At 38.9% G+C, this 12179-nt stretch overlaps 1 protein-coding gene across 1 annotated transcript; it reads right to left on the reverse strand.

Annotated features, from left to right (window-relative positions):
* Positions 1–2791: 2791 nt before the first annotated feature.
* Positions 2792–6936, reverse strand: admb (adrenomedullin b). The gene is made up of 4 exons (XM_085165802.1): positions 5964–6936; positions 5605–5720; positions 5003–5128; positions 2792–4653 (listed from the first exon to the last, which is right to left on the reverse strand). Exons 2-4 carry the CDS (start codon positions 5706–5708, stop codon positions 4368–4370), a joined length of 516 nt encoding a protein of 171 aa, XP_085021928.1. The 5' UTR covers positions 5709–5720; positions 5964–6936; the 3' UTR covers positions 2792–4367.
* Between the last annotated feature and the right edge of the window lie 5243 nt (positions 6937–12179).

Consider the following 12179-nt stretch of genomic DNA (forward strand, 5'->3'; position numbering starts at 1 on the left):
GTGGTGGTGGTGTGTGTGTGTGTGTGTGTGTGTGTGTGTGTGTGTGTGTGTGTGTGTGTGGCATACCGCTGCTACACACTTGTCTGAAATACTAGTAAACTGGTCCTGAGTATGCTCAGCATAAGGTAATGCTACTGTAAAGCTTGCAACACCACCATCTGGACAGCGAAGGAAAATTCATTCTCCTCGGTTGGCTAGATAATTTTTTTAAAGCTCCTTTGTGTATTCATGATACTTCTTCTTTATGGTCCAATGCTGCTGTAGCATACAGTGCCACAGCAGCTACACATTCAGCAGGTGGACAGGTCAAACTGGTCAAACTTCAAATTTAGGGTGACTCTAAATTTATAAAATGTTGATATTACTTTAACATTGGTGCACTGCAGTTTGTTATTTTTTATTAGCAGTGTTGAGCAACTTACTTAGTAATTAGCCCTTTCACGCATAGTGGTCACTACAGTGGACAGCTATGCAAAGGCTGTTTTCTTGTATTGGTGTCAGTGTTGATGGTATACTTGCACATAAACAACTACAATGGACACTTTGTTTTTTTTATATCCATTTCTAACTATTTGCAGAACAATCAGGCGTTCTGCATCAGATAAGATGCCACACAAATTATTTTTGCCACTTCAAACAATAATTTCTGTCCACTATAAGATAAATGAAACATCATAAGCCTGATACCTGCAGGCCTGAAAGCAGGAGGTGTATCACTTTCAAGCGCTCTCCTTAGAAAACGCTGTTTTTACAGTTTCTTCCTGCAGTAAACATAACGATAGTATTCAGGAAAAACATTATGTACATTTTTAGCATAACTGGTTTTACGTGTCTTATCAACACAATTTAAAAACTGGTATAAAGTTTGAAGTCTGAACTTTTAACACAAAAGTGGAGACTCTGGGTTGTCTTGTGTTGACATAGCATCATGTTGCCCATCTGTTAATAGCTTGTAGACCCACCTTTAGCACAAATAAGCTGAAGTAATCATTTTCTGTATGACATATCAGTCTCTCAGATTGTTGTGGAGAGCGTTGCTTCACTTCATTCACATTTGCAGACATGCGTTCATGCACTTAAGGTCCCAGTCCAGTTTATTATCTATGTGTTCTCCAAGGTATTTATGATCAATTTTTCGGTCTTTGTCACGTTGAGGTGCAGATGATTCTGCTCACACCATGTGACAAATGGGTCAACCACAGCCCGGTACTCTGACTCATCACCCTCACTGATGCATCCACCCACTGCAGAGTCATCAGAAAACTTCTGAAGATGGCAGGTCTGTGTGTAGTGGCTGAAGTCTGTGGTGTAGAGGGTGAAGAGGAAAGGAGAGGATGGTACCTTGTGGTGGCCTCGTGTTGCTGATCACCTTGTCAGACACACACAATGTTGAAGGCACATATTGTGGTCTTCCTGTCAGGTAATCAATAATCCAGGACACAAGAGAGGTATCCACCTGCATTCCTGTCAGCTTATGACCCAGGAGGGTTAGCCTGATGGTATTGTATGCACTAGAAAAGTCGAAAAACATGACCCTCACAGTGTCCTGATGCATGCTCAATCTTCCAGGTAAGGAAATCCCCCAAAATGTATTCTGTTCATCTGGACGTAGCGTTTTCAGTGGGAGAAACAGTACATGTGCATAATGACTCAAACCAGCATAAATGCAGAGTCCTGGCCTGACGAGCTGTCATAACACAGAAGAGCTAACTCATCAGGCCAGGACTCTGCAGTCTGTCTACACCTACAGGCCAGGGCCACTCATTCAGTGATGAGGATGTATATACCCTGGACAGGGAGGAATGCTGGTTTGAGCGGAGAGTCAAGGAGGCCATCTTACAATGCTGTGACTGGAGCCATTCCCCAACTCTTTAAGTAGTACTCATGAAAATGTGCATATTAATGATCAAACAGCTGACCTCACAGCCCATTGTTCCTTCAGTGGGCTGGTTTCAGTCATCGTGCAAAGGTAGTGTTTATAAGATTGGGCAAACCTGCAGTCAGCTGAGACTGAGGAAGTCACTTGGATGAGTGACGTTTTAACGTATTAACATGTACCTCACTGCTCCACACCAGCAAACTGACAGCATGTCTGTGTTTTTATTGAGGCACTCAAACTTGCTGTTGATCAGTTAATTAGGTGCACTTGATTAACAGCACGTGGTTGTTACCTAATCTTTGAATTCCTATGGTAGTTAGTTAGTTAGTTAGTTTTGCATACACAGCTTCTGCAATTTAGCTTTTACTGTATGTCCTGATATGTAAATCCTTAGAAATGAAAGGGTGTACTTTGACCATTTTCAAGATACTGCACATGCAATATGTTGATGAACCACTCCAACATCTTTATTTTGTGTGCTGGATATATCATGAACCTTCCACGTGGCAGAAATGGAAATGTAACGCAGGCTGTTTTTATCGCAGTGCTTGTTGCAGAGTTTCGTTGGCCCAGATAGTTCTTTACTGGACTTGACAAGAGGAAGAAAACTTCACATGTCTGTGTGCCATTTGTTCATTACTTGCACATTAAATAACACAGGCAACAGCAATGGGTGAAATATGAGCTTTTTATAATTGAATATTTCAAATGTTTGTAGGATTCTTTGCAAACAAACCCATAGCAAAGCCAGAGACCATCATAGCATTTAATCCTCCTAGAGGGGAAGTTGATGTTTTTATGTCAAATTTATGTCATTTACGTCAAATCTGTTTATCATTTCAGGGCACTGTGACCACTCAGCATACAGGGAGGTGCGTGTGCGTGTGGGTGGGTGGGTTGGGTGGGGGGTCACATTCCACAGTGATTATATCTTTCTAGCCCTCATGTAAGTGTTTCTAATATATAAAAGAGCACACTCCTCTCCATTACGCAGAACTTGGACTGTCTTTGCCAAAACATAATTTATTGTCCCAGGAGGTCGAACTTACACAATCCGAGCAACATGTTTACCCAATACAAATGTAATTTTAGTACATGTGTTTCTTGAGACAGTGCAGGTGATGAGTAGTGCTATTTTTAGAATGGAATGTAAACCACTGGGTCACATATTTTGCTCTCAATATGACTCAGAGTTTAATTTTATTAAACAGCACACGCAATCCTTAAATGACAAGGGACACGCCATGTATTTCCCCCTAACACGAACGCACACACACACACACACACACACACAAGGTAAATAATTGATGTGGATCACAGAATAAAGGTTTCTTCAAGTTAATTTTATTGTTTTATTTGTTCATTTATTACTGAAAATTATTACAGTTCCTGGTATTCGAAGCAAGACATTAATCTGGTTCAGTAATACCTTTTCAAGTAATTTCAGCTGAATTGTGAGCAAATGATTATGATTTATAACATTCAAATATAGGAGGCGATAAATGTCAAACCTAACATTTAACACACCAAAGTAGATGCTTTGAAATGGCTTGGCCTGCATTTGTTACACATAAGCCCGCTGCAAAGCTAGATGGCAGCACAGCACTTTCATCAATCCTTCTCCTTCCCTTTAAGTGAAAGCTCAGCCCCAAACTAAAAGGCCTGCTTTGCTTCAGGTGCAGATAAATATCCATAAGACATGTTAAATATGAGTAAGTTCCAAAAAGGTGTAATCAAGTGAAGGCAAATGGTACAACTCATTGTTTAGATACATACATAGAAATAAAAAAGCAAAACAAAAAAATTGACACATTTCAGATACATCGGATACTTCACTGAAGTTAAACTAAAGATGTTTAATATGTAGTTTTGTTGCTGGAAATTATAGTTGCATACATTATAAGGTAGTCTTTCATATTTTAACATATAAGGTACATGTTTTATATGTTTATCTATATATAAAAATTGTAGCTAACAAGCAATTCAGTACATTCAGTTCAGTTTTGTGAGGATTCTGCATTTGATAGTTTGGGGCCCAGTAATGCTGATTCCTTGAAGAAAAAGTCAAATAAAAAGGCTCCCTTGTTGCAGAATGTGTTCCTCCAAGTTTTGTGTTTCGGAGAAGATCCTCGTGAATTGTCTTCTGTCTCAGCTGCCAAGCTCGCTTTGGATGCTGAAGAAGAGACAGACATTCTTGTCAAGTCCCATAGGTCTGGCTTGAATTCATCAATAAATCAAACACTTGTTCAGAGACACTGAAACCTGAACCTAAGCATGTGCACACAAACGTCTCAGTTTGATTTATTTCAATCTTCCTTTCATCCAGAGTGGTTTGAGCTTCCTCTGATGGGCTGTGCAGATGTAGCAGCCAGTCTTTCGCTATATCTAGCGCCGAATCTGTGGAATAAAAGTTCTGCATGGACTAATCTTCATCTGCAGTGCTCACATAACCCCAACAGGGACTCTCCTTTGCTTTCTCATGCCTGCCTTAGGCCACCGTGTGGGTGCTTTTGGGGTTGCTGACTCGCTGACCAGTTTCCGTGCTGCATCTATGCGTTCCTGTCTCGAGGACGAGCTGAGTGGCATCCAGAAGTGAGCGGCGGCGACGTCCAAAGCCACCCGGTCCCATCTTTGATTTAGGAGCAGTGGCGTCTGTTTGATGGTTCTTCTTTGTCAGGCTCAATCGGTAGAACAAGTCGTGGTATATACATGTGATTAGGAGGCAACCAGATTGACTTGACGTTGACCTCCTGGACCTTATATTTGGGCCAAAGCTGGGAAAAAAAGGGAAGATTTACTGCTTTAGAGGTGCTGTTAAGTCTAGCTTGGCAACACATAATATGTTCACAGTGTGTAAAATCCAAAATGTTTCATATCTAGATTTTTGCATGTTTTATCCAGTAGAGAATGGATCATTTTCAGACTTCATTTGTAGCGTCTTGAACAAAAATAGATGCTTCAAAATTCTGAATTTTAACACTTTTAAAATTTGAACACCTCTAGCGTCAGACAGCTTTCATACACATAAATGACAGCCATGGAGGTATTCTAAGTAGGAAAATAACTAGGAGCACACTGAATGACTATGTGACTCTAGGTCACCAATCCAGTGTTTCTTGTTACCTTGATGGGGTTGGGAGAGTTTTGGCAAGCCTGTCCTGCTGCGGTCCACCAGAGTGTTGGTCATCGCCTGTCACTAAGCGACTGCGCAAGTCTCTCTTCATATAGCTCTGCAGCCATACTCTAGACCTGCCACAAAGAACAAACAGGTTGTTAACCACAGAACTTCAACTCTGTCACATTATCACTGATGTTAAGTGATATATATATATATATATATATATATATATATATAGCACTTTTCTACTCTCAACCACTCAAAGCATGTTATACAATCTAAATATGTTCATACACACGTACATGTAGTGAGTAAAAGGAAATTGCAATGAATAAATGCCAAAAACATTCAGAGACAGTGTCCACTGAAGACACTACAACTTTGCCCATTATGAAATGTAGTGCTGATGTAGCTATACTATATTCAAGTAAAAAAAAACATATATCTATCATTATTGGCTTAATAATCCCTTATGTCAAGAAAAAACTAAAATTCAGAATCTACTTGGCATAAAAGTTCCTTGTGTTACCAACAGTGGGCATCTTCTACTAGATGAATGTAGAATGAACACAATGTTCTGAGAGGGTTCTTTTGTCAGGCAGCTTACCTTTTTCTCAGGCTGGTGTTGGTCTCTCCTGTGGCCCCTTTTACCAATGGCAGGACTGTGGTGAAAACACAGCAGCAGATGATGGTGTGCAGAGATAATCTCATGTTGGCTGGGAGCTGCCAATGGTAAACAGACAGAAATGGCACTGAAGCGGTCATGCCTTATCTATTACCACAACATCTGAGTGATGAAGCTCTTTTAGACACATTATTGCAGTAACATGTAGAGTTTTCTGCACAGAACAGCATAAGTAAATAAAATATTTTCTTCCAGTGATTCAGAATTTTTTCACCAATTTTGCAGAATTTAAATTCTTTACAAAACTTACTCAAATAGAAATCAGCGACAAATTCACTTACCTCTGGCTCTAGTTTGTGTTGTGATGTACAAAATTAATGGTGCACATCCAAGTTTGTTCTTTACTACTTTAGCTGTGTTTTGTTCTTTTTTTTGTTTGTTTTTTGGTGAAAGCTGTAAAGACTTTACCATGAGTTGAAGTCTGAAGTTTATGCTGCTAACATGAGAGGCTTTATAGTAGAAGGGAGGGAGTTGTACCTGAATGCCATACCCAGTGGGAGGGACTGTGGGACAGTTCATGTCAACCCCATCCACCCCACATGTACAGTCAGTCAGACCAAAAACACGTAGATAGAGACTATAATCGACACAGCAGTCCACAAATAGCGTGACTAATAGATACTTACATAATTCTGATTTATTACTCCAGCCCCCACCTCTCTCTTTGAGAAAGTGTTGAAATATTTTTTTGCATTTCAGGGGTTTTGCAAATTGACCTAACTACATTGCTTCTCTCTGTCAAAGGTTTGTATTTGATTGTGCAAATGGAAGACTTGTTTGCAAGTCCATTTACATATTTTTGGTCTTTTCTTTCAGCAACTGTGAAGGAATCGGTTGTTTAGAGGGGTTAACAGAGGACACTCTGTGGTCTTGCATGCTTTAAGGCAGTTATTTTGGGTTTAAATGTGTTAATAACTGAAATAAATTTAAATGTGTGTGTTGGATGACTCCGTTTGAGTGTTAGCGAGCCATCTGTTAGTTTTAAGTAGCTGCAAAAAGCTAACCATGTGTAAATTAGCGCTGTGCTGTTATGGCAACCGCATGCAGTGTGGCAATTTAGGAAAGAAGAGTGTGCTTTTGTGCACTTCCAAGTGATCTCTTAAAAAGTGCTGCTCTCAATCACTGGTAGCTGCTTGCAGGCATCCTAATTAACGAAGCGTATAAAGGTTAAACATGTTTTTCGATCTCTGTCCGCTACAGCTAACGTTTTCAGATATTTAAGAGGCCGATCTTTGCATCAAACTTGCAAATTACCAAAATAAAGAAAAAAAAAACTTGGTTAGGCCTCCAGATTGGGGATGTAGCTGCCAGGCATGTAGGGGAGACCGGGGATAGTTGTAACATTTTTGACATTTCTGTCTGTAAATTAGAGCTCTTTTAAGGTAGTGGATTCAAAATGTAATGCAAAGTATTTACATGTCTCGGCTATTAAATAGTGCAGCTATTTTCTCTGCAGCACAATTACCCATTGCATGATATGGCCTCAAACACAAAGAGTGAAATGTTACAATTAACCCCATAGTCTGGGTTAGTTGTAACATATCCTGGGGTGAAATGTAACACAATGAAATAAGGATACTAACAAAACATTAACATGTAATCTTTGTTTATTCAACACATGAATGCACTTAGAGCCATTTATGTAGGCAAGGCAAGGCAAGGCAAGGCAAGTTTATTTGTATAGCACAATTCAACAGCAAGGTGATTCAAGGTGATGTAGCTATGTGTGTGTGTGAGAGAGAGAGAGAGAGATAGCCTTTATTTGTCAGTTGCAGGTCTTTTGCCCACAACTGAGATGACAGACCTTGCCGACCGTACATACAATACACAAACATCACATTGGGGAGACAGGTCAGGCAGTGTGTGTGTGTGACAGAATGCAGAAATCTAGCTTTCGAACATATTCCAACCCCCCAAAAAAGACAAATTATGGAATTTTCTGCAACTGAATATTTCATTAACTTTGGTTGGTCTTCCTTGAGTTTGGCCTCATTGCCTCAGTGGGCATTATAACCTACAACTCTTGCACCAATTTTGAACATAACAATGAAGCTGAAAAAATGTAGTTGTTCACCAGCATCGCAATTCCATTACTTTTTATCATGGCTTTCCTTGGTGTGGTTTGCAAAGTGCTTCAGAAAGATGAGGAAATCTGTTTCTTGCACCCATCCTGATTTATTTCCACTACCAATACTTCCTACTGGTCCATCTCTGACACAGTGGTCTGCATAATGTATGTGTGGGAACACAAACAGTGGTGGAATTGTGTTGCCAATGGCATTCACCGCATATACAAAAGCGACCAGTGAACCTCTCTCTGCTGATGTCGTTGCCCCAACTTGTTTAATATAAGTTAAAGTAATAGTGTGGTAAGTTGTAACATCTGCATTATTGTTACAACTTACCCAGACTGTTGCTGTTACAACTGACCCAGACTCCTATAGCCATGAACTAGCTAACATTACAGCCAATGGCTAAAATATAGCACTAAAGACCTACACAGAATATATCCCCATAGACATACAAAAAACATAATTTAAGTTTGATGAGTTTAACTGCAAAGCAGATACTGCTATTAGAAATTGAAATAAAGTAGAAAAACTTACTTTTTGGCTTACAAATTACTTTTTTTCGTGTTAAATTGTCTGTGTTTGACAAAATGTGCTGATTTTTCACATGTGATAGCAGAACTGAGTTGGGCATGCACAGAATGAGTCACATCATTTGAAACTTAGCCCTGATTGGAGAAATTGGAAGTGTTACAACTGACCCACGTTACAACTATCCCCAGTCTCCCCTACTCTATGTTGAATGATCAGAAACCATAAAATGCTTCATTAATTAGCGGTGCAATATGAAAAAATGATACGAGCTAACGGCTAAGGTTAGCTATTAAATTTATTATTTAATTTACTACAATATTAAACTTAAAATCAGCTCGACTTGAAAAAGATGTTACATATCACAACCCACACCATGCTTCTATGGATTTGATCTATTTCTGATTACAGTGCATTTCTACAACACACACTATTTTTAACACAAGCCAAAGTCCAGGAAAAGGGAGTTCACTCCCTTCCACAGAAAATACTGCCCGTAAACTGCCTTACACGTCTTTTTGGCAGCCCGTCCTTTTCTTCCATGTAAAACATTTGAGTAATGATCTCTTTAGTGGCTAGTTTGGAGCATCCTTAAAAAAAAGAATGAGTAACTGCCTCATAGTGCGCCAATTTTACATCCTTGAAAGAACCGATTCTGTTAACTCAACTATAAATGCCTTCGCCACAAGCAAAGTAGGCCAGATGTTCAGTTGTTTGATGGGCCTTTATGTCCCCACAGTAATTCTTTTTAAAAAAGTACAGTGCGTGGCTAATGGCACTGTAGGTTTTGGTGGTGTGCTCCCAGGCTGGAGAAACGCGATGTTAAAAACTGTGGAAACGTCAAGATTTGAAGCCAATAAACACGGACTGTGTGTAGATTACTGTTTATTTTCTCTCTAAGCTGCGCTGCCTTTTTGTTGGCACACCCTGATGGTGCAAATACTTAAATAAATGATCACAATACAAGTAGTATTGAAAATTGTAAAGCCAATGCATGAACGGATGCATCTGTCTTTCTTCTGGGTCCAATTGTGGTTCCAACTATGTGTTGTATATACACAGGCTTATTACCCGCAGAAAGTGAAACTGCACCTCCTGTGGTCGTGGCAACAACAGGCTTAAAAAGAAGGTGTGGTAAAATGAATCATCTGTGCTGTGTTCTAGAGGCCTTGTTCCTGTATCCCCCATAGAAATTTCTTAGAAATGAGGCTAAGACTGTTTCCTTAGAAACAGTCTTTGCTGTTGCTTGTGTTTCAACAGCTGCATATATTGTAAATGCTAACCTGAAACTTGCTGTGGTGGGTTAAGAGGAATGGGTGTAGATGTTTTCTTGTTTCTAAATACAACATGTAAAGATCAAGCCTACGATTATTATATCTAGGGTAGGCGTATAGTATCTTATTTTTATTTTCTACTTATTTTTAAAACCCATATACAGTATGTGAGGATTTTACAAATAAACTGACATTAGTGTGGAAGGACAGATGTTCTAATAAATGGGACAGCAAATAATGGTAAGAGAATGTTATTCCAACTCCAGCTCTTACACTAACTCCTGTGGGGCCAAAGTTGATTTTGTTCTTCTGGAGAAAAAATATTTCTTCCATTGAAAATGCCTCGTCCAGAAGAACAGAATCAACTTTTGGGGATTTACAAAAAAAAGGTAGAATAGAATAGAATAGAATAATCCTTTAATTGTCCCACAAGAGGGAAATTTGGTTGTAACAGCAGCCAAAAAGACAAATATACAAACAAACAGTACACAGGAAACGGAACAGAAACATACACAATTTTTCTTACATATTTACATTAAGGACAGTGGTTACTATAAACAGAGAGTACTGCACAGTTATTAAATTAAATAAAAAGAATTACAGGTAAGAGGCAAACCAGGTTGTAGTGTGAAATTCTAAATTCTAAACAATTCTAAAAACGAGAGAAAGTATCAGGGGAGCTTTCCACTGGAATAGACTGTTTGTGCTTCATAGCTATCTACCAGACAGTTTGCACTGGATCTCAAAATAAATGCTGCGTTTTGTTTTTTTCCCACAGCAGTGTATAATATATGTTTTTGGTGAAACGCTGCCCTTTAGTGGTGAATTTTATTTAGTTGAAATTTGCATTGGGTAATTGCAAAAAGTACCTTTTTATAGAGAAAGTTAGGAGATATAATTTCTAAATACCCTAGAATAATATAATACTGCAATACTACCCTACTAAAAGCTATAGCACAGTACTAAACAAATATTCAACAGTGACTCTGTTTAATAAACTATGACAAACAAGCTTCTTTTAAAAGCAGTGAAGACATTTTCTATTTTCTCTGCGTCTTTTGATGAACTGTATTAGTAGTAGTAGATTAAAAGTTCTTCCCAGTTTGTTCATAATATCTTGCCTTCGACATGTATTGTGGTCTATCGGAGTTTAGATGCCAAGAATACATGTACACAGTGGTGTCATGGCAATGCCACTGCAGCTTCACGGGCCAAAAGATGAGTCAGTGATCTGTTTCAACGTGATCCCTTCCTGTTCTTAAATTAGTTGTACTTTATTTGCTTTGCAAGCTGTTGGTGCATTTCCTGCTGCAGAATTTCCAAAACAAAGTGTACTAATAACAAAAATCTAACCACCCAGAGCCAAACGGCTGTTGTATCCAAATCAGTTTGTTGTTGTTGTTGTTGTTGTTGTTCATTAATACATTTTGACAAGTTCAAAGACAGTGTAGTGTTTGGTTTGGAGACGGGTGAATCTGATACACTTCCACAGCCAAGGGTCAGTAGAACACAGTGTGAGCTCACTTTTGGCAGACATCCATTATGTGATATTCATGGTCTATTCATAGTTACTTATTTCACTCTGTTTTTATTACTACTGAGATAAAAGGCCAGGCACTGTAGGAATTTTATTAACTCTTTATTTGCTCTGGTATGCAATAGCCTTCTTCCTGGAATTGTGCTTTCCTAAATGTGGGGCCCTTACATTCCTTTTTGTTCCTTTCCAACCAACGGAAAGTTACGATATGAGGTTTTTTCTGTTTGGAAAACAGACACACAGATTACACAGATTACAATCAATCAGTTATAGATACTCATGATTTCAACTTGTTATGTGTATAAAACACACCTGTCCACAAATCCATATCTTCCATTTCATTTTTTGTTTTGTTTTTTTCAGTAGCATTTAATGACTTATTTTTCCAGTTTTTTGTCTGCCTAGCCAATAAAGCAAGAAAAAAAAACAAGCTACATTATTGGATATATCATTCATTTCAAATCACCTCAACTGGCACTTTGTTATGTATCCCTGTTCAACTTTTAGTTAACATGAGTATTGATTTAGGTCACCCCTAAAGTGACGGGTTGGTCTGAGTGTTACTACTACTATGGGATACTACTCTACTGGGATTTTCCCCACATAAGCATCTGTAAGGTTTATAGAAAACAGCCTGGAAGAAGAGAAAATATGATGCCAGAGATGAGATGAGAGTGTTCAGAGGGCCACGACCTGATAGATTGGTGAAATTAACCCAAACAATCAATCATTACAAACAAAATATGCAGAAGAGCACCTCTTCTCTTAAATTAGATGATGGGCTACAGCAGCAGAAGACGAACCCTTTCAGCTAAGAACAGAAAACTGAGGCCATCATTCACACAAACACAATGAAATTGGACAACAAATATTTGGAACAACAATGACTGGTTGGATATGTCTCAGTTTCTGCTGCAACATTCAGATGGCAGAGTCATGCTATGACATAAACAACTTGAATGCATGAATCCTGCCTGGTGGTGTGGGATATATTGTATTGACACACTTTGGGCACCAACGGAGCACCATTTAAACACCACAGCTTATCGAGTATTTGTACTGACTGTGTTCATCTTTATGACAGCG

Source organism: Neolamprologus multifasciatus, chromosome 7, assembly GCF_963576455.1.
Source record: "Neolamprologus multifasciatus chromosome 7, fNeoMul1.2, whole genome shotgun sequence".
Classification (NCBI taxonomy): Eukaryota; Metazoa; Chordata; class Actinopteri; order Cichliformes; family Cichlidae; genus Neolamprologus; species Neolamprologus multifasciatus.